Here is a 23,914-nt window from a genome sequence, read left to right as displayed (position 1 = left end):
ACATGCTACCGAAGAAGAAGAACACGTACCAGATGCTGGGGAGTCTGCGGTCCTCCTGCCGGGGATGTGACGACGAGCAGCGGCGTGGAGTCCGACCGGAGAGTCGGTTCGTCTGAGGAGGAGAGGAAGAGGAGGAGAGAAGAGGAAGAGGAGGAGGAGGAGAGGGAGGCGGCGACGCTGGGTCTCTCTCTCTGGGAGGGACGGTCCTGCTCCTGGACCCGGCGGCTAATGCTAACTAGCTTCATCTACTACTATGCTATGCTACATAGTGTCATGATCGAGTATTGTTATTGTTTAGTGCAAATTTAAAAAATAAAAATAGGAACAGAAAATCGTTACTAATTATTTATATTTATTATAATTACGTTTTTTTAAACGACATGAAGCAAATATATTTACAAATAATAAACAACAAATAATTTATTGTTATTGTTTAGGACAAATTTAAAAAAAAAATGGGATCAGAAAATCGTTACTTATTATTTGTATTTATTATAATTATGTTTTATTAAACAGACATGAAGCAAATATATTTACAAATAATAAACAACAACAAAAATCACTATTGCAGTTTTTTAGTTAATATTTAACTCAATTGGATTTTTTTTTTTTTTTAAAGATATTTGTTCATTGATTTTTTACATAAAACAACCAGTACGTAAATGGTATGATACACAGAAAAAAATAAAAAAAATATGAAAGAAGAAAATGTCCATCAGAAGAAGGGAAATAACATTTTTGCAGCTGTAAAAAAAAGGAATATATATATATATATATATATATATATATATATATATATATATCCACACACACTCAAACATATACAGTATATTCATAAAAAAATAAGAAAGGATGTAAAGATACATACTTGTATAATTAAAAGAGAAGATAAAAAAGAACTAAAACAAAAACACAAAATAAAAACATAAACAAAACAACAACAAAAAAAGAAAAACACAAACAAAACATGCCTGGTCCGCACACACACACACACCCCAGATCCTGTAGATAATGACATTGTAAATCTAAACAAGCATTCAAGATAAACAAGAAATAAAAGAAAAGACTGTCATGAGGTGACAGTCAAGTGCATTGTGCTTGCATATGCCAGAAAAGTTAATTGATATTTTTTAAACATTAGAGAATAGCATAATGACTTAACAAATCCCTTGAAATAAAGTGTAAAAACATAGCCATTGAATACTAGTAAATGCACAAGCTCGTTTAAATGATTAAACAATTATATAGGATAGATTTGACCTGAATACTATATTAGAATAAAAAAAACAGACAACAGAAAATACTGCAGTGAACTAATAATCCAAATTGTAAACAAGACAACAGCAAAAAACATTTACATCAAACCTACAGATTTATTTTGTTTTATACGACACTGGTAATATACTATAGTCTTTAGCGACATCTGCTGGATACTTTTTGCTTCTGAAACACTTCATTTTATGATTATTATTATTTTATAAAACCTTTCATTTAAATATCGCCAATATAATCGACTAAATGCTTTTAGGAAATAAACTTCTGAAAAGCATATTTATTTTCTCAACATAAAAAATGCCCACTTTTTAAATGTCTGCTATATACATTTACCACTTATTGTAAAAATTGTCAAAGCATTAATTTCTAAAAAATGTTTATTTCTTGCTGTGTAAACTAAGTCAACAATTAAGACGAAAGAAATTGAATTGAAAACACATGTGTTGTACATTTTGGTGTTTTTTTTTGAAAAGCATGAGGAACCATGAATTCAATAAATAAATTCAAATATTATTAAGATTTAAGTAATGTCTATTTTTCTTAAACAGGTAAGATTAGTGGACGGTGGCCGTCGAGGCGGAATTTTATAATTTTGCAATATAGTCATAATAACAGTACGTAATTTATTACCCAGGAAAGTCAGGATTATACATTAACCAAACGTGTATTTGTACATGTTGTACTCCGGTTAAATATTTTCGAACAACGATTTTTTATTTCGTCACAAAACGGTCGCTGTGATAAACAAACCGAAAGAACATGTATTTCCAGTCAGGCACTGCCAGGACGCCACTGTGTGTGACGTAGTGTTCAGCGGCGTTAGGACCCCAAAACGGCGGCTAATCGTCGGCGATTCATTGAAAAAGTGCAAATGAAATACTATCCGTCTGAATTCAGGGCCATCTTTTAAATATAAACGGTAAATATGACATTATACAATACTTCAGTGTGTCATTGACTCAAAAAGTAAAGTATTTCGACGATTGAAAGCGGTTATGATGAACATGAACGGGGGATGCGTCAACTAAAAGTGGCGCTTTGTATGAATGGAACCGGAGCCACAATATGTAGCAGTTTTAAAGTAACATATTTGTGAATTACACAACATACGTTCACTTTATTGTGTAACTGTGCAAACGTGTTAGTTTGATGGCGTCTGAAGTAATTTCCATTAAAGTCACTTTGACCATCTAAGCTAAGCTAAATGTTTGCATCGTTGCTAAAGCGTAAACAGTCCTGCGAGTGAACTCTCATGTTCGAGGTGGTTTAGAAACTATATAAATATAATGGTTACTATTAGACTTACTTTTGATTACATCAAGTGCTGTTTGTATAAATATACTTGATTATATATATAAATATATTGATATCATTGTCATTTCTGCTTCCACCATACTTGTGGTCTTTGTGTTACATTGCTCAGTTAATAATGTGTGTTTTTTTTAATCTTTCCAGATATTCATACATTCCGAGTTTTCTTGTTAATACCACTGGACTTAGTATCTGGGGGCCAAAAAGGAAGTCATGTTTCTATACAGCGTCACCCTGCAAAGGGCCACAGGCATCTCTCATGCCATCCATGGAAACTTCTCAGGTAAGAGGAACTTAGAATAGTGTTATAATCATTGTAAATGTCTTTCATATCATTTAAGCAAACGTGCCGTCTTAAAGTGTGGATCAATATTTCTGCACATAGTTCAGGGGTCACGTCTTTCTTGGAAGTGCGAGTTACTCCGAGGGTGTCATGTGACCAAACCAACAGTTGGTTCACACTTTTGAAATGATTTAATATATATTATTATGGATGGAGCTGGGATTGAACCGGCAACTTCAGGCTTCACACACTGAAGTATGACGCCTCAGGTTCACTTGGTGCATCGTTTGAAAGCCTAATGGTGTCTATGGTAATGTTGTTGGTGCAACAATTCTCAATGTGCATGTTTAAACTTGAGTAAGGTAGAACTTTAAATTGTTTAAGTAATTGAGTAAGATGCATTATCAGATGGGTTGTCAAGGTCTTGTATTTGGAATACAAAGATTATTTTGTGCACAACTTTAACCCAATAGTGTTGCAGGACGACAAGTGTTAATAATTATGGACAGAATGTATGAGTTAAGGAGAATTGGTTGGATTTTTCTTGTTAGCCTGACAATTTTTTGTGATTTTGATAAGTAGGCATCTTGTTTTTACCTTAACAATGTTTACACTATCAGTTATACAAGTTTGATGTATTCCGCAATAAACATTCACTTCTCTTATCCATTATTATTATGTCAGATATCAAACCATAGGGCTGTGTATTGGCAAGAATCTGGCGGCACGATGCGCGTCACGATAGATGTGTGACGATATGATATATCTTGGTACTGTAGTAACAACGATATAATGTTTCTTTTAAAGAAAGAACACTTTTCTGGCTTTTACAGCAAATAAATGAGCAAATACTTTCTCTAATCAAATGTGGAAAAGCTTGTAGTGTAGGGCTTCTCAAAATATTTACAATAAATGTAATGGTGCTCAATGAATTGCACTCTCAAACAACCTGGAGCAACAATATCCAGTATCTGTCAGTGTTTGTCAGCATTTTAAAATCTGAACCTTTATTCAAGCAGTATTATACACAAAACTCTAATTTATTGGATCGAGGCAGATTCATTGATGAAGTCAACATTAACACGCTGACAAAAACCTTTTGTTATTGTTGACTTTTACGCTGTAAAACTGCGATTTCTCTCGTCTCTACAGGACAGCAAAGTTGACAGCTTTGTTATGTTTTTTTCTTTCTACGATCGGCTCATTCTTTGTTCTGATGCATATGTAAATAAAAATACCACAAAATCAATATATTCTTACTTACTAATGAGCGCCTGTTTTTGCTCTACATCTGATCTCAACTGTTGACCTGGTTGTATGTCTAGTGCGTTCTCTGTCTAGACTGGTTATCTAAAGAAAGATGGGACCGACAAGGGTCTTGTTTGTCCGTCTTGTGATTTTTGGCCGATCTCAATACATCGAGCTCTTCGGATATAAAATGGATGTTAACTACAGCCTGAAGCCATTTTGACAGTAATAAACAAGTCTATTTTTTAACTTTCTCAGGCACAAAGATGCAAGAAATTGTCGTTTCTCGGGGGAAGACCTTGGAGTTGTTGCGACCGGATGCGAACACTGGGAAAGTGCACACGCTTCTCACAATGGAGGTGTTTGGCATCGTCAGGTCTCTGATGGCGTTCAGGCTCACCGGAGGCAGTAAAGGTAGACACGCTTTTTATAAGACAATTCATTAATAGCCCTTTCCATTATTGATGATAATAATGCGTCTTCAATTGTAGATTATATTGTCGTCGGGAGTGACAGTGGACGCATCGTCATCCTGGAGTATCACGCATCCAAAAACATGTTTGAGAAGATCCACCAGGAAACCTTCGGGAAGAGTGGATGCCGGCGCATCGTCCCCGGACAGTTTCTGGCCGTCGACCCAAAAGGCAGGGCTGTCATGATAGGTACGTTTTTATTTTCAAGCTATACAATTCAGAAGTATAAAGTATAAATACACATTTTGTCTGGGCTGGATAATTAAAAAAAGAACCACTTAATTTGCTAAAGTATGTGCTTTTAAAAAAAGGATTTCTTGCAGAACATAATGTACATCAATGTCGAACCAGAGCAACAGCGAAATAAACGATTGTTTTACTGTGAATTTCAGGAGCAATCGAGAAACAGAAGTTGGTTTATATCCTAAACAGAGATGCCGCCGCAAGATTGACCATCTCTTCACCTCTTGAAGCCCATAAAGCTAATACTTTGGTTTACCATGTCGTGGGAGTCGACGTTGGCTTTGAGAACCCCATGTTCGCCTGCCTGGAGATGGACTATGAGGTACACGCATGACTCAAAACAATCCTATTTCGATTAGTTTGAGCTGTTGTTGAAGTGATGAGTCTATCATGTCTCTTCTCTTGAGTTAAGGTGAAGAAAATGTTATTAACATCTCTGATCTCAACAGAGCAGTTGTGAGCACAGGTGGTGGTGTAGTTAGTTTGTTGACGACTTTCATTTATTTTTATTTTAGGAAGCCGACAATGATCCAACTGGGGAAGCTGCAGCAAACACACAACAGACGCTCACATTTTACGAACTGGATCTTGGTTTGAATCATGTTGTGCGCAAGTACAGTGAAGCGTTAGAGGAGCATGGAAACTTCCTCATCACAGGTGTGTAAACGTTTAGGATGAAACGTTGGAATCAACAGAAATGTATGATTCAGAAATAATTTTTCCTTGCATAGTACAGGTAATGGGTGTACAAGGGGATAAATAGTTTTTCTTTCTTTCCCACTGATCTAACAAGTATTCATGCAGTTTTTAGTTTTGCAATAAGCTGTTTTAGCCGGCAATAAAACTATAATGCACTTATTACTGTGTCTTTTTTCAGTGCCTGGTGGATCTGATGGACCTAGTGGAGTTTTGATCTGTTCTGAAAACTACATCACATACAAGAATTTTGGAGACCAACCTGACATTCGCTGTCCGATCCCACGACGAAGAGTGAGTCCATAAGCTCAGTTCTCTTAAGACCGATCATGTTTCTGTTGAGTCCGGCATCTTTCTTCACAATTGTGACATTTTAAGTGGGTTGTTGACATGTTTATTCAATCCTTCCAATAGAATGATCTGGATGATCCTGAGCGTGGTATGATATTCGTCTGCTCAGCGACCCATAAGACGAAGTCCATGTTCTTCTTCCTGGCTCAGACGGAGCAGGGAGACATTTTCAAGGTCACACTGGAAACGGATGAAGAAATGGTGAGATTTATTTTTTCAAAAACAACAGGTTGTGCTTGTGGTTGCTGAAAATGTTCCTGTTGCACTGTTAAATATTGACATTACGATCAGATTTTGTAACTTGAAAACCGGTTTTATAGTTGTACCGTGTGTCTCTTTTCAAACTTGGCTACAAATTTGTGCCAGATGTGTTCAGTAGAATTGTACAATCAGGCTACATTTTATTTAACTATCCGTGAACATTTTACAAAAAGTGAAAATAAAGTGTTTTTCTCTCTAAGGTAACGGAAATCAGACTCAAGTACTTTGACACCATTCCAGTGGCAACAGCCATGTGTGTGCTGAAGACTGGCTTCCTGTTTGTGGCTTCTGAGTTTGGAAATCAGTAAGTTTTTCTACTAAAATCAATACTATTGCTTTATTATTACTATAAGTTAACCTCAAGTGTTACACCACATCTTCCTTTCCTTTCTTAAAGCTATTTATACCAGATCGCTCATCTAGGTGACGACGACGAGGAGCCAGAGTTTTCCTCAGCAATGCCTTTAGAAGAGGGCGACACATTCTTCTTTCAACCTCGTCCCCTGAAGAACCTGGTGCTGGTGGATGAACAGGAAAACCTGTCGCCCATCATGTCGTGCCAGGTGAGGCTTCAGTACAAAAACGTTATCAGAGGTTTTTTTGTTGGTTTTCATACAAAACATTTTCAAGGTACTTCTGAATCAATGCTAAAAACCTTTTATTAACACAATTCTTATAGTTCTGTGGGAAATGGAGAACTTTGATAATGAAACGATACACAATTTTCTCTTTTGCCACCCCCTCACAGATCGCTGATTTGGCAAATGAGGATACGCCCCAGCTTTATGTAGCCTGTGGCAGAGGACCCAAATCTACCCTGAGAGTTCTCAGACACGGACTTGAGGTAAACCATGCTCACAAACGAACACCTCAGTAACGCTACGTCCCAAATCTCCGTCCAAGCCTTTACTCTTCGTCCACCCCTTAAGGAGTGTCAAGGGCTAGGAGTAGGAATAATTGACTAAGAATTGGGATCGCACTACCCCTTGTTACGTCATCAATAGTTGCTTCTGACTGAATGCTACGTCATATTCAAATATATATTAAGAGAAACATATAAACCGTTTAACTAGAAGAAAATGCTAAACAAAATGGTTTAACAAATTGAATTTAACATATACAGTATACAAAGATGTGTGTGAACATTAACATAAATAATATATATAAATGCTTGTGTATCTCTCAGGTTTCAAAACACAACTGTACACACAAAAATGGGTAAAAATGTTTTTTTCTTGCTTAGTGCAGGTTCCCTGGACGCAACTATGTCCTAGAGAACGGGGACATGGACATTATGACCCAGACATTTATAGACAAAATATACAAAATCAAGCAATAGTCTAATTTTCATGTTGTCAAATATCAATTTTTAATAGGTTTTTAATAATTCTAAAAATAACATACTAAGGTACTTTTGCTTGGAATAATGCCTTTTTTGTGTGGTTATCACTCCTTCAAGTCACACTCCTGTAATAGACACAAGATCAACGACGTGAACATACAGATTCAAAAGAATAGAGAAACACAAACACGACATGTTAAACAAATCTCTCGCGTCCAAAGTTGTTTACAAGTTTATTTCGACTCATCACATTATTAGTCCCTCCACTCAACATGATGCTCAAAGACAGATTCTGCATACGTGCGTTTACTGAACTACAAATCCTGTAAACTGAATGCATATTTCAATATACGTCAATACAATAGAAAATCTTGGCGAAACGTAACAAAGACTAATTTCACATTCACCTTTCATGTATTACAATACTTTTAAAAGTTCATAAAGAGGCTTCAGTTATTTTCTGTAAATTTTTAAACTCGATTTAAAACTTTTGCAAGGAGTTTCCCTGCTTTGAAAATAAGAGTCAAGACATCTGAAATCCTTCATATGTGCTCGATAGGTTTCAGAGATGGCCGTGTCAGAACTGCCTGGTAACCCAAATGCTGTGTGGACAGTTCGCAGGCATGTAGAAGGTAAGTGAACATCTGTGTGCAATCACTCGTGAACTGTTGCAGGACGTGTGTGACTTCACTCAGTCTTTTATTTATTCATTTTTTTGGTCCTCCTAAAGAGATCTTCTTTCATGCCAAAAAAACGGCTAAAAACATAACGCACATATTTTAGGAAGGTCAGAACTTTGTTTTGCTGGTCGCTCACATGTTGACTTTTTTTCTGAAGTTTCAAGATATTGACACAGTGTATCTGTCCGATAAATTCCTGGCTTGTGGCCATACATACATACATATATATATATATATATATATATATATATATATATATATATATATATTATATTAGTATGAATGTTAAACAAATTTCATTAAATATAATTAAAGAAAACCAAAACTTTTCTTCTACTTGTAATATAAGAGCGTATGTATGTAATATATTATATTGTTATTATTATTATATTATGTAATAATATGTAAAGCGCTACAAATATTATTTACTTGCAGTATATTCCAAGATCTGCTTCATCTGGTAAAAATCAGTGGTGTTCGTGTCTGCATGTGTTCCATGTAGATTACAAATCAACGTTGAATTGAATCAATGTCGCGCTAATTTAAAGCTCACAAAATGTTAAAAGTTGAAGTGTTTCTTTAGATGAGAGGGTATGGCACCCAGGAGACGGACGGTCTGGTCTAGCTGGTGGTCCAGTACTTGCTTGTGATTGAAAATGGAACATGATAGAATTCAGAGACCAGCTGCAAGCATGATGATATTTTATTTTCAATTCAACAACTCTCCACTGGGGACTAAGGATTTTGGTATCGCAGAAAATATTCCTGCTCCATCAAAACAGGCACTTGAAACTACAATCATCTCTCAAATAAGGCTACCACAGACTATTATTTTAATGTTCAATTAGTTACGGATTATATTTCCGTTTAGTCGACTAATAACATTTTAGTGTAAATGTCAGTTTTTCAATCCAGCATTCAGCTTCTCTACAACCATTAATGGCTTCTAGCTCTAAGTATTTTGAGTATGTGCCTTCTAAAGGACACTAATGAAACTAAAGTAAAAAAAAAAAAACACTTAATATAAAACGGAGCTTTTCATTTGTACTGAAGACGAAAATGAATTAAAAAAAAAAAAACAGTTTTAAAGTCCTAATGATAAGACCCCATTACTAAAGCTATTTAACAAATGTGTATCAAACAGTGAAAAATCCACCCCAGGTTCAGCGTCATGCAGAAGAACATGAGTTAGAGGTGTCGTATCACGCTCAATAGAAAGTGAACTACTCACTTGTCTCATGTGGTTTAACGATGAAAGAATTTACCCAATTATTATCACAGGGGCAGCTACAGTAGTGAGAGAAACACTTTGTGACTATTAGACGAATCACGGCAGACGAGAGATGATCACTCAATAGTGCACAAGCCATCACTGTTTAATTGTGTAATCTGCTTGATCACATAATTCCCTTTGTTTGTTTGTGATACATTTCAGCGATGCCATCATTTTCTGAAGCTGATCAATATCAGTTGTTAAGTCTTATTTATTCTAATGTGTTTCTTATCAGATGAGTTTGACGCATACATCATTGTGTCATTCGTCAACGCCACCCTGGTTCTTTCAATTGGAGAGACTGTGGAGGAAGTGACAGACTCGGGTTTCTTGGGAACGACCCCAACTCTGTCCTGCTCACTGCTGGGGGAAGATGCTCTGGTCCAGGTTTGTAGAATAAAGCTCAGCTGATTTATTTTATTAAACAATTAAACGGGTTTGAAAACTGTCTACCACGTGTTAACAATATTGATTCTGCTTCAGGTTTATCCAGATGGTATTCGTCACATCAGAGCAGACAAGCGTGTGAATGAGTGGAAAACTCCCGGCAAGAAAACCATCGTTCGCTGTGCTGTGAACCAGCGACAGGTGGTCATCGCGCTGACTGGGGGGGAACTGGTCTACTTCGAGATGGACCCGGTCAGTGTTGACCTGAAAGAATGCGTTTGTTTTCCTCATTTTACTTATTTGCCTTATTTTTATTTGCAGTCCGGCCAGTTGAACGAATACACGGAGCGGAAGGAGATGTCGGCAGATGTGGTTTGCATGAGTCTTGCTAATGTTCCTCCTGGAGAACAGCGATCCCGGTTCCTGGCTGTTGGATTGGTCGACAACACTGTTCGCATCATCTCCCTCGACCCGTCTGTAAGACTTTTTTTTTTACTTAATTTCCGCAAACGCATAATTTCTCAGATTTTTTTTTTGTTTACATGATTCCCTCCAAATGCCCTAAATCATGCGAGTCAACACACTTCTTGTGTTCGCTTGATGCTGCTCCCATCATGAATGCTTGCACACAGAAATAATCATTGATATAGTATTTAAACCGTCCGGGGGGGACATCATGGTCAGAAACATGAACGTGTAAAATGTGTCATTACTGAACCATCATTTATTTTAGAAACACGGTGAAGTTTTCATATTTTGAGACCGTTTACATTTTGGTTTAGTTTTATAAAAAAACATTTAAATATTTTAGTTGAATTAAAATTGAACGATAGTGAAAACAATGATATATTAGCATATTGTCTTCAAAAATAAAGTCTCTGATGGAGATGCTAATCAGATGTGACTGTAAGAAAATGGGTTCTTAGGATTTGTACTATCCTTATTTGCCTTTGTTGCTTCCTTCTTACCGTAAACTTGCCCATTCTTTGTAAAAGACCGAGTTGATGCCAACAGCTGTGAAATGAAATACAAAAAAAGGCCATTGTCAGAAAATCTATTTCAGAAGTTTCCTGGAACTTCCTAACTACTTTAGTGAAACCTTTAATCACAACACGGACATTCCCATGAAAAGGATACTGACAATAATTTACTGACATAAACAATATAAGTGTCTTCATGTGATGCCGAGGGTTAAGAACTGAGTTAATAAGCAACGGTAATATCATTACATTAAGACATACTTTGTGTCCTTAAATCGACCAATTGAAAATGTGTAATCTAGGCTAAGTTCAGCCACAAGGGTGATTTGCAAATATAATTGAATTTATTTATCTGTGTTTTTCTGGAAACAAAAAATGTTATCCGTCAACTGTTTGGATTAAGAATTTCTTGTCCACACATCTAGGATTGTCTGCAGCCTCTCAGTATGCAGGCCCTGCCGGCTCAGCCAGAGAGTCTGTGCATCGTTGAGATGGGTGGCGTCGAGAAACAAGATGATATTGGAGAAAAGGGAACCATCGGCTTTTTGTACCTCAACATTGGTCTTCAGGTAACCCTTCTTAAAACAACATCTGTATATGTGAATATGTTTATATTTGCTCACCGAATGGCTTAATACTGCTGGAATCGTGTTTCTGTCATGTGTTCATTCCGTGTATCTATGTATGTTGCTTGGTGTGATGATGCAACTGAAAACATGATCTTTTAATTGGGTTGAAACACAAAGGACACAAAACGTATGTATCCGTGTGTACCACACTACAATAGCATCTAGACCAGGGATGCACCTTTACCATATTAGGATCGGGTGTCGGTGAAAAAGCTCAGATCCACACGTCTGATCAAAGCAGTTTAACTATATTTGCGCTGACGTCAATCTGCGGCTCTGCTGAAGTGCAAATGTGAGCGGATGTTTGGACGAGAAATAAGGCTGCAAGATTCAACACCTCTAACTTTATTAAGCATTTTGAAATGCATTAAGACAAAGAATAAGAGCTGATCAAAAAAGCAAAAAAAAGACAAAAAAAACAGTTGACTTTGCTTTTCTTTAGAGACGAGAGAAACTTTCATTCCACAATAACAAACATTCTGGTTAATGTTAACTTCATCATTGGAATCTGCTTCAATCCAATAAATGGATTTTGTGTTTTTAAAATTGGTTAAATAAAAAGTGACATCGCTGAGTTGCTTTTGTGAATCTGATTCAGATTAGTTTATTGGATTTATTAACTTCATTGTAAATATTTTTGCACTGGTATCAGCCTATATACCCAAATCCAGAGATCGGTACCCGTATCGGGCCATAAACATTGGATCAGTACATCCGTAATCTAAACTATACCTTTTTTATTTCATAAAGAAATATGTGCTTACGCTCATGTATAGTTTGTGTTCATCACTTCAACTAAAATGTAACAACTATTTAAATGGAATTTATTAATGGAATATTAAAAACATTTCAGATCCCAATAATTTTCATCTATAACTTATTATACTTATACAATCAATATCCCCAATAAAACATGCGGATATTTATTGTAGGCTAGTAAACAAATATTTTACACATTTTGTAAGAGCAAGACGAAACATAAAAAACATAAATGCCAGTAATCAAAGTAACACGCACAACAACAATCATTTTGCGATCGACAAAGTTTTAAGAATATATATCATCATTCAAAGATTATACTCTGTCACTTGGTGCATGTTTGTGAAATGTACATATTCTGTAATGGAGTTTTCTCTAGAGAAACTTGGTCGTTAAAATGGAATGCGTTTCTTTCCCTACACCTGCTCCTGACATCTCTATGTCATCAAAGGACATACACATCTGGTTTTAAGATGTACAAACTTTTATGGACAAGTCTTTTCAGGACATTCTTTTTTAAGTGTTCAAGGAAGTGGGAATTTCACACGACCACTGTAAAAACCATGTCATTTGTGGTGAGAAGAATAACATAAGGACGATATATTCTCTCCTGTCAGAACGGTGTGCTGCTGAGGACTGTTCTGGACCCAGTTACTGGTGACCTGTCTGACACCAGAACACGCTACTTAGGTTCCAGACCCGTGAAACTCTTCAGAGTGCGAATGCAGGGACAAGAAGCTGTGAGTCTCTTTCGAAATCTGACAATATGATCAATTTGAGCATGAAGTATTTGAAAGCTGAAATTTCTTTTTTCACTGACAGGTTCTGGCTATGTCCAGTCGCTCCTGGCTCAGCTATTCGTACCAGTCTCGTTTCCACTTGACTCCGCTGTCATACGAGACACTTGAATATGCCTCTGGCTTTGCATCCGAACAGTGTCCTGAAGGCATTGTGGCCATTTCCACCAACACACTGAGGTACATTGTACTTCCTTCTGTGATAACTGTAACACAAATCATCACAACTTGATCTTTACTATTGTTTTACACCTCCTGAACAGAATCTTGGCTCTGGAGAAATTGGGAGCCATCTTCAACCAGGTTGCGTTTCCACTGCAGTACACCCCCCGGAAATTTGTGATCCACCCTGAAACGAGCCTTCTCATTTTGATCGAGACCGACCACAATGCCTACACAGAGGCCACCAAGGCTCAGCGGAAACAGCAGATGGCCGAGGTATGAAGAGACGAGTGGATATATACATCTTTAAATCATAGCTGTTTACGTAATCTTGTTGTTTTCCTGCATTACAATTTCAAAACACCCAACCACTTTTGGATTAAAATCACAAGATAAACATTGAAAAATATATAATCTAATCTTGAGGTTAAAGTCTATAGTAGGGATTAAACGGTATAAGAAATATCATAAAATTACAACTGTGGTTTTGCATCATGCTCAGAATATTGAACTTAAACAGATGTTTGCTGGAGGTAACCCTTCCTTCCTTCACCCATATAATTGCAGGAGATGGTAGAGGCTGCTGGGGAGGACGAAAGAGAACTGGCTGCTGAGATGGCTGCATCCTTCCTCAACGAGAACCTCCCAGAGGCCATATTTGGCGCCCCAAAAGCTGGTGCCGGCCAGTGGGCATCACTTGTTAGAGTAATAAACCCCATCCAGGGAACAACTCTGGACATGGTGCAGCTGGAACAGAATGAAGCAGCGTTTAGGTCAGTGTGCGCAAATGATGTAGGAATAACTCGTGTGGAACTCGAGGAGTGATGGTTATAAATCACCGATGCTGCAGCTGTTGGCTTGTGTTTCAATGATTCTGGAAAATCTAATAGAAGATGAAAACTAAGTGGTTCTGTGTAACGGTGACGTGTAGTGTTGGCTTTTGGTTGTGTTCACAATGAAGAGACATGGTTGTTTTGTAGCTCATAATGAATAAACATGTAAATTTGTATTGAAGCATTCTATGTCAATGTTAATGTATCTTCCCTGTGTTTCCTTCAGTGTTGCAGTTTGCCGTTTCAACAACACAGGAGACGATTGGTATGTTCTGGTTGGTGTGGCCCGGGACATGATTCTCAACCCTAGATCTGTGTCCGGCGGCTTCATTTACACCTATCGGCTAGCTGGTGATGGAGAGAAGCTGGAGTTTATTCACAAGGTGTGTTTTTTGTTAACTTAAACAACAAGAAAATGTTTTGATTAGTCTAGTCTTGGCTCACTAAGAAAAGATACTATGGAGACTTGTGTCAAAGCTGTTATTCAAAGGCTCGATCGCTTGATTCACTCCATCTTCAAGACTAGAAACCTGAGCAGAGTGGAGAAATCATCTCACTTGTTACCTGATCTGAATAAGGGAAGTGACTCATGAGTGCTTGACTGCCAAGCTGTGTCAGCCACTTAACTTCAGAGGACTTTCCCAACCACTTAACCAGACTTGATGGTTTGGGAAAACCGTGTAAAAAAACCCTCATCCAAATATTCCTCTTTCTGTCTAAGTAGTTCCATCACATATGTCTCACTCAAGGTTGACAGGGTAAAAAGCCATAGCTGTGGTCCCTTGAAGACTCTTAGGCATTCCCCTCCAATTGTTTGAATCATCAATCGAGTTAGACATTTTTATTCGTGCAGGCTTTTCCTTGATTCTCTGAAACTTGTTTGTCTCGGTGCTGTCTTGACCTTTTATGTATATATTTTATTGAGTATTGTTTCGATTGTTTAAGCGCTTTGTGAACCTGGTCTGGAAAAGCGCTTTATAAGTTTAAAATATGTACTTACTTGCATCACAGTCGATCAACTGGTTTTTTTAGATTCTCATCCGGAAAAAAAAGTTTCCTCAGAGTCAGAATCATAATCAGCTTGTTTTGCCAGTGATGTAAGAACAACACAGGATTTTTTTCCAATATTAAATGGCATATGAAATATTTGGTAAACTAATTCCTGCATTAAGTCTCTGTTATTTATTGCCAGACCCCCTTGGAAGACGTGCCACTGGCCATTGCCTCCTTCCAAGGGCGAGCCTTGGTCGGGGTTGGGAAGTTGCTGAGAATCTACGACATGGGCAAAAAGAAGCTGCTCCGCAAATGTGAAAACAAGGTGAGCTCCACGCATGATCTGGATCTTTGTAAAACTGTCTAAACACAGCTTTATTTTCTTCCCGTCACCTCAGCACATCCCCAACCTGGTGACCGGGATCCACACCATCGGTCAGCGTGTGATCGTGTCTGACGTCCAGGAAAGTCTTTTCTGGGTTCGTTACAGGCGGAACGAAAATCAACTCATCATCTTCGCCGATGACACGTGTCCTCGCTGGGTGACGACGGCCTGCATGTTGGATTACGACACTCTGGCCTCTGCAGACAAGTTTGGCAACATCAGCATCGTGAGTAAAGTTTGAAATGTCTTAACGATTTGCCACCTGAGATTGTCTCAACTGCTACTCTGCTCTACCATCACTTGAAAATAAAGTCTCAAAATGATCCTAAATTATTATATCTGACCAGCATGCTTGGAGAATAAGGCTCACCATACCTGAGATAAAGTAAAATACCTGATGGTTGATGGTGACGCACAGAAAAATGTTTAATCATCTTGTAATAAAAACTCAAAGATCAAAATATCTTCCTCTGGCGGTCCAGAGGAGCCTGTGAGGCGGGGCTTAGAACAAGCGAGAATAAGGGTTTGATGCAATGTTATTATATGTAATTACATGTTTAAGTGTAAATATTACACATAATTCTTTAGTTAAAAGATGCATTTGCCACTTCACTCGCCTCCTAAACTGTTTTAAATTTTTATTAGGTGCGTCTTCCTCCGAATACAAGTGATGACGTTGATGAAGACCCAACAGGGAACAAAGCTTTGTGGGACAGAGGACTTCTCAATGGAGCATCACAAAAGGTAAATCCTAAATGTTGTTTGTAGTACAACTGTGGGGTACCAGTGTACATATAATTGATTGGGAAAAAAAGGTGAATAACTGATTTTAGATTGTAGTTTTATTCAAAATCAAATGTCCAAATAGACTTCAGAACGAAACCACAAAACTACTCAGTAGCTACAAGTAGCTTTTGGCCACAAAATTGGAGCTTAGTTGTCACTTTAACAGTCAACAAAAAAAATAACTGGAATCATTGTCAAACTGACCAGAAATTTAAAAAGTGGCGCCTAAGCAACATATCCAAAAGTGCAATGCAAACACACTCTTCCCACATATCAATCACGATGTGAAAAGTGTTTAGGCAGCAGTTAACAAGGGAAAGTCCCGCCAATTTGTACGTCCACTGGATCTCTGCTGTCTCTGTGGTCGTGTTTGTCAGAGCCTGGAACCCACTGATCGGGTATTTCCTTCTGAGAGCACGTTTGTGTGTTCAAACCTGTCTAGACAAACTCGATTATCTGTCCCCAGTGAGTGGCCTCGCATTCAGTTACAAGCTTGTATTTGATTATTATTTGTTCTAAAAATAGGGATGAAAGTCCTAGTGAGATGAGTGAATGAAAGACTCGACTGTCTCTGACCCTTAAATAGTGTTTCTTTTCTACAGGACAGTAACCCCTTAGATCATGCCCACACTGACAGAAATAAGTCTTGTGATCAGAAGGAACAGAGATTGTCTAAATGGTTATGTCACCACAGTGACACTCCTACGTCCATGATTGCCTTCATGTAAAGGAGTCATTGTTCCGTATCGCAGCCGAGTTTAAAACGTTCCTCTGTCAAATTCCTTAAATCAAATTGCCAGTTATACTTTCAGATTAATTTTATACTTGCCAGGTCTCGAAGTTTACAATCATGCCTTCCATGCCTGATCTAGTAAAGAAATCTTCTATGTAGTAGAACGATGAATCACATTTGCGATATAAATGCATTTTTAAATCGATGGATTTTCATATCGCAGAGGTTGCGATTTTATTTACTTTATGTAAAAAAAATTTGGGCCGTCATGTCTTCGCATCACTTACCAGCGGCGCCGAGTTGAAAAACGAGTGAGACGTAACTTTCCGCTTTAACCCGTTGATAAATGTTGACAGAAGTTAAAGAGCAGCAGATTATGACAACTGTGGATACAATCCTAGCAGTGTCTCAACAACATGGATCAACATGGAGCATCAGACTCTTCAAACCTCTGTATGGCCGCAACTCAATAATCAATAAAGTTTTACCTTAACTCAAAAAAACAAGTGGAGAAGTGAGTTGATGAAATAAACAACTGATCTAATATGACGATGGCAGCTCAGATGAATGTAAGAACCGGACTAAAGTGTTTTCAACACGTTTACATCCTGACATTGGTTTCATAGTTTTTTTGGTGTTTTTTTTACTAATAAATGTACATTTTAACATTACATCTTTTAGCATGTTTTTACAGTTGAGTTTTTAAAGTATTTTCATGGATTCATTCTTTACAAAGTTTACAACTGTAATTGAAGTACTAAATGAACATTGTGTTTTTCAATGTTTGCGTGTCTTAAAGTAGCTTTATAACTTCATCTTAACAATCACAAAGATACACATGTTACTGTAAAGAGGACAATGAAAAATGTACAATTTTTCTTTTTCTCCGACTCATCCATCAAATTTTAAGTTCAAGCTTCTTTGGTGAACGTCAGCCTTCAGTTTCACAGTGGGGACTTCTGGCCGTTGCCCATTGCACAGCAGGTTGTGTACATTCCTGGGGTATCCTTTTTACTACAGACCTCTGATCTCAAGAGCATGATGAACATTATGACACGGTTGTCCATGAGGTGTGAACAACTACCACCATATGACGCGTCTTTTTGTCTTTGACTTAAAACGTAGATTCTGCTGAAATGTATTTGTTTTGTTATTATGTACCACTTCCTTAAATATATAATGTAGCACAAGCAAAGTTAAAAAATGAACTTAAAAACATCCAAATACTTATTTAGTCTGATAACTTCTGCTACAAACTAGCTTAAAATGTGCAGATTTCCTAATTGAAACACATTGAAACAAGTGTCAGTGGTTAGTTATGAAGGCTCAGCTGTGTCCGCTTAAAACAAACGTAATATGGACTTATTTAAAATTTTCCGGAAAATGATTGAGAAATGAATACAAGATGGACTTTATAGACGAGCTATTTGGATTTTATTCTGTGATTTCATCATTAAGTTTACAGTAACATCATAGATCCTTAGTTTGTTTCAAGTTCTTTTGTCAAATATACATGTTTCAAGACATACAGCATAGATTAAATGGAAGTCCTCTCAGACCCACGATGCAAAACATGAAGGAGACCATTGAAAGGACATTAATTAAGACATTCAAAAAAATAAAAGAATACAAATAAATAATCAACAATATTTAACTAATGAACAGAATATCAACAAAATTAAGGCACAGGAACGTGTTAACCAGGAGCATCTTTTTTTTTTACATGAAATCCAGCTCCACAGGTTATTGGAGAAGTGTTGCTCATCATTTTATCCATACGTTACTATATTCAAGTCCAAACCAGCAGTTTGAGCTTCAGAACACATTTACATCCTTTAAATTTCAGTTCAAATTCTAATATTGTTAACCGTGATGGTCTCCCCTGGTTCATCAGCTGACTGATGCATTTCTTTATGTTACCATTAGAAGTGAAGAACACTTGAAGCAGCTGCTGAGAAGTACACGCAAAAGAAAAATGATTTTATTGTCAAATATACATGTATCAAGACATGCAGCAAAGACAAAATTGTAGTTTGAACAAAATGCAGGGACAAGTTCAAACATTGAGAAATGGGTTAAAGAATGAGCTCTCCTGCTCGAGGGCATCAACTCAAATTTGTAAAGTCAAGGGTGACAAGTTCCAGCTTCGATTCCTTCCCGTGAGACGGGGGTTCAATTGCAGGAAGTGTAAGGAACTGCAGGAGAATGTTAAATGTATGGAAAGATTGCAAATTACCTCATAGCGTGATGAGGAATGACTTTGTTTTATGGATCCTTCCTTGAGTCTCTTATTTAACCATTAACTCGCCATAACCAGTGCTTGACCTGTGACACGGCTCAGCTTTCATCTTAATGGAGCCATGTTTTTTTTTTTACCCTTACCAAACAAACCTTTTTTCTAGGGTAGGAAATGAAGTCACATTCCAAATGTGACATTTGTTTATAAGCAGATGATGGGGCTGCTGAGTGAAAGACGCTGCAGTAAAATGGTTGCACGTGTATAGAAATGTCAGTCGATACCAATGACGGTAAAAAAACAACAACAATATTTCAAAAAGCACGTCATTTTACATTCAGAATCAGAATGATTGCCGGTGCTGCAACACAACTCACTTGTTCGGATCAACATTAAGGATTTATTTAATCGGAACCAGAAGCAACATGTGACTGAGACACGACATCGTGACGACTGGAACCCTTGTGTCTGTTCCGTGTTTGACTGCTTCACTCTGGTCCTGCAGGCGGACGTGGTGGTGAACTACCACGTCGGGGAGACGATTCTATCGCTGCAGAAGACGACGCTGATCCCCGGAGGCTCCGAGTCCCTGGTCTACACCACCCTGTCCGGGGGCATCGGCATTCTGGTGCCGTTCACTTCACACGAGGTAACGTCCGTCGGTCTTCGGACGGAAGTGAAGTCGTGACACGAGACAAAACACACAGCATCGGATGATGTGGCAGCTTGTGACGTTACACTATTGTGCTGGGCCTCCAATCGCATACTTCTTAGTACACTAGAAGTTAGTATGCATCAGGATAGTGTACGTACTAACTAGTAACTAATCCTCCACAGATAGTATGTCTCAAACATACTTCTCTTAGTATACTAGAAGTTAGTATCATCAGGATAGTGTACGTACTAACTAGTAACTAATCCTCCACAGATAGTATGTCTCAAACATACTTCTCTTAGTATACTAGAAGTTAGTATCATCAGGATAGTGTACGTACTAACTAGTAACTAATCCTCCACAGATAGTATGTCTCAAACATACTTCTCTTGGTATACTAGAAGTTAGTATCATCAGGATAGTGTACGTACTAACTAGTAACTAATCCTCCACAGATAGTATGTCTCAAACATACTTCTCTTAGTATACTAGAAGTTAGTATCATCAGGATAGTGTACGTACTAACTAGTAACTAATTCTCCACAGATAGTATGTCTCAAACATACTTCTCTTGGTATACTAGAAGTTAGTATTATCAGGATAGTGTACGTACTAACTAGTAACTAATTCTCCACAGATAGTATGTCTCAAACATACTTCTCTTAGTATACTAGAAGTTAGTATCATCAGGATAGTGTACGTACTAACTAGTAACTAATCCTCCACAGATAGTATGTCTCAAACATACTTCTCCTAGTATACTAGAAGTTAGTATCATCAGGATAGTGTACGTACTAACTAGTAACTAATCCTCCACAGATAGTATGTCTCAAACATACTTCTCCTAGTATACTAGAAGTTAGTATCATCAGGATAGTGTACGTACTAACTAGTAACTAATCCTCCACAGATAGTATGTCTCAAACATACTTCTCTTGGTATACTAGAAGTTAGTATCATCAGGATAGTGTACGTACTAACTAGTAACTAATCCTCCACAGATAGTATGTCTCAAACATACTTCTCTTAGTATACTAGAAGTTAGTATCATCAGGATAGTGTACGTACTAACTAGTAACTAATCCTCCACAGATAGTATGTCTCAAACATACTTCTCTTGGTATACTAGAAGTTAGTATCATCAGGATAGTGTACGTACTAACTAGTAACTAATCCTCCACAGATAGTATGTCTCAAACATACTTCTCTTAGTATACTAGAAGTTAGTATCATCAGGATAGTGTACGTACTAACTAGTAACTAATCCTCCACAGATAGTATGTCTCAAACATACTTCTCTTGGTATACTAGAAGTTAGTATCATCAGGATAGTGTACGTACTAACTAGTAACTAATCCTCCACAGATAGTATGTCTCAAACATACTTCTCTTGGTATACTAGAAGTTAGTATCATCAGGATAGTGTACGTACTAACTAGTAACTAATTCTCCACAGATAGTATGTCTCAAACATACTTCTCTTGGTATACTAGAAGTTAGTATTATCAGGATAGTGTACATACTAACTAGTAACTAATTCTCCACAGATAGTATGTCTCAAATCAAACTCTGCTGCTACAAACTAACTAAATGACGCGACAGCTTCTTCTACTACTATTTAACGATGGTTTCAACCAGCTGTAGGAACACTAGCGCCACCTGCTGGCAGCACGTTTAGCAAGTTTGGAAAAAGAAATAAAGTAAAAATATGAGAATCGATATATTTGCGAGATATTTAAGCTGGTATCAGCAGCGAAGACGTGTTTATCCTCCTACTGCTGTTGAAAATGCACCTGTAAGTATATATATATATATATATATATATATATATATGAATTAGACATAAATTCCGTTTAAGACGTCACTAAGATGGAGTCGTTTAGTGTAGAAAGTGTCCATCGATCCATACTCAGTTTTGTGGGCGTTTTAGTGTCAATTTAGTGTGTATGGAGCACTACATTTACATACTAAGAATTGAGACGCACTTATGCACTAACAATACTAACTTTGAGTACACAAGTATGTTATTTGAGACACAGCTCTGGTTTAATTTCCCTGTCGCTCAATCATAACCAACACTGTACTAAACATCTTCAAGGAAACGTAGCTGTTGCTGACACACAGTGTTGCTGCAAACACACACACTCTGGCACAAACACAAAACACAGGTTGTGACGTACACAAAGCTTTTTGTTCTCTGGCCTGTAGTGCGTTTGTTTAGTTTGATCTAATTATAAATGTGTGCAGAATCCTTCGTTTCAATCCCGACAAACCTGCTAAATTCTCACTGGCTCGTGATTTGCTCTGATCCCTTGAAGCATCTGTTGAGAACCTCCTCGAGAACCTCTCGATCCTTTCCTGGATCGTGTTTGTACCACTGCCATCTTACCGTCGTTGAAAATGTTCTTCCAGGACCACGATTTCTTCCAACACCTGGAGATGCACATGCGCTCCGAGTTCCCTCCGCTGTGCGGCAGAGACCACCTCAGCTTCAGGTCCTACTACTTCCCCGTGAAGGTTGGTGTGACGCGTGACCAGACGCTCGTGGGTCACGATCCTAACACCAATCCCTTCCTCCCGCAGAACGTGATCGACGGAGATCTGTGCGAGCAGTTCAACAGCATGGACCCGCACAAGCAGAAGAGCGTGGCCGAGGAGCTGGACCGCACGCCGCCCGAGGTCTCCAAGAAGCTGGAGGACATTCGTACTCGCTACGCCTTTTAATTTGATAACAAACCAACGCGTTGATTGTGACTCGTCGTCAGTTTTTAGAACCGGGCTCCGAACCCACAGTTTGGTCCGGGTCAAGCGTCCTCGTGTAAATCACCGCCAGCTCTGCCAGATCATACCTTAAAACCTTCCCAGATGTGAACACGATCCAGTTCACCTTCTTTACGCACCGGTCGCTCTCGAGCGCCGGTTTAACGACAAACACATCGGTTTCTGTGCGAGAACTGATGCACGTATGATTCTAGTATTTATCTTATTTATCTGTCAAATGAGGTTTCGATGCCGCAGTTGGATCACGTTGAGAGACGGACGTCTTACGAGCATTTCAGATAAATTGTTGTCATACATGAAGATCAGTTGTGCGTCCGTGAAAGCTGAAGCAGATGTCGACTTCTTTTTTTCAACAAGTGTAAATCTTCCCTTCATTCTAAAATCAAGGTTCTCTGACATTCTCCTGTAATATCACCCTCGGCCCAAATCTCAGATCCCCCCCCTGACCTCTGGCTTCACTTTAGCTGACCTTTGAACCCGCCCGTCATCCAAGGTCAGACTGCCTCGGTGGGTAAGTGTTGATCTTCTCTGTGAATTCCCAACCTCAGCCACAAGTACACAGTCACACATTTTTCCAGGGTTTGTGGGTTTGGTGGCCGCGGTTTGTTTTGTAAATAAAGTTTTTTTTTTATACATTAAAACCCGCGTCCAGCGTCTCACACTCTGTGTTCGTCAGCGTCGTCGAGGACTGACCTCAGGACTGACCTCAGGACTGACCTCAGGACTGACCTCAGGACTGACCTCAGGACTGACCTCAGGACTGACCTCAGGACTGACGTCCCTCTTGTCTCGGCGATGTCTCGGAGAACCTTGACTTCGATTCTTGTTGTGGCTCGACATGATGGAGGCGACGCTCTCGCAGGCCGTCGTCACTCCACGCTTCGTTAGGAGCACGCGTGAGTGATTACTCTGCAGCTTCTAAGTGTTTCCTCCGAGCCTGGCATCGTCTGCTCAGACGTTTGTTGACTCAAGTTTACACAAGAAGTGCTTGTTTTCTTAGCGTGCACTTTACCTTCTGCTCCGTGAGCCTCAGCTGGAACCTGTTGAGTGTCGTGTCTCCTGAGTGGAAACACACTTGACTTTGACTTCGCCCTCCGACAGGAAGTGTAAATCCAGGACCGAACTCATGCCACAGCTGTAGCTTTCAGTTGGAAATGTACAAATGTGTCCATAAAAGAAATTCCTTTGAGAAAAATCACGTCATACTCGAGTGTCCGTATCACACGGAACATCGTTTTTGATGTTTTTATTTATGTCGTGACGAATGTTTCGACACTAAGATCAAGACTGAGCTGGTGTTCCGTCTGGAGAAGTGAACTCCTGACTGACCTCAGTGACATCTACAACAACTCCTCCGGGGCT

The 23,914-nt window shown here is 38.4% G+C and overlaps 1 protein-coding gene across 1 annotated transcript; it reads left to right on the top strand.

The window, feature by feature from the left end:
• The first annotated feature begins 2,088 nt into the window (after positions 1-2,088).
• Positions 2,089-23,173, top strand: sf3b3 (splicing factor 3b, subunit 3). The gene is made up of 27 exons (XM_087797118.1): positions 2,089-2,194; positions 2,731-2,869; positions 4,376-4,531; positions 4,609-4,779; positions 4,983-5,155; positions 5,349-5,490; positions 5,711-5,823; positions 5,944-6,081; positions 6,342-6,445; positions 6,539-6,704; positions 6,890-6,985; positions 8,043-8,115; positions 9,672-9,823; positions 9,920-10,075; positions 10,145-10,300; positions 11,229-11,372; positions 12,809-12,931; positions 13,014-13,168; positions 13,252-13,426; positions 13,718-13,923; positions 14,210-14,366; positions 15,176-15,301; positions 15,375-15,587; positions 16,007-16,105; positions 19,622-19,765; positions 22,184-22,288; positions 22,355-23,173. The coding sequence occupies exons 2-27, from the start codon at positions 2,800-2,802 to the stop codon at positions 22,493-22,495; spliced, it is 3,654 nt and encodes a 1,217-aa protein (XP_087653244.1). The 5' UTR covers positions 2,089-2,194; positions 2,731-2,799; the 3' UTR covers positions 22,496-23,173.
• Positions 23,174-23,914: the final 741 nt, after the last annotated feature.

Source organism: Callionymus lyra, chromosome 8, assembly GCF_982586985.1.
Source record: "Callionymus lyra chromosome 8, fCalLyr1.hap1.1, whole genome shotgun sequence".
Lineage (NCBI taxonomy): Eukaryota > Metazoa > Chordata > Actinopteri > Syngnathiformes > Callionymidae > Callionymus > Callionymus lyra.
This window is presented reverse-complemented; position numbering and strand designations above follow the sequence as displayed.

What these genes read in the sequence shown, in the direction of transcription:
- sf3b3 (XM_087797118.1), top strand. Translation starts at nt 2,800, where the DNA reads ATGTTTCTATACAGCGTCACCCTGCAAAGGGCCACAGGCATCTCTCAT. An exon ending in GGAAACAGCAGATGGCCGAG is followed by an intron (nt 13,427 to 13,717) that starts GTATGAAGAGAC and finishes ATATAATTGCAG; the next exon opens with GAGATGGTAGAGGCTGCTGG. An exon ending in AGTTTGGCAACATCAGCATC is followed by an intron (nt 15,588 to 16,006) that starts GTGAGTAAAGTT and finishes AATTTTTATTAG; the next exon opens with GTGCGTCTTCCTCCGAATAC.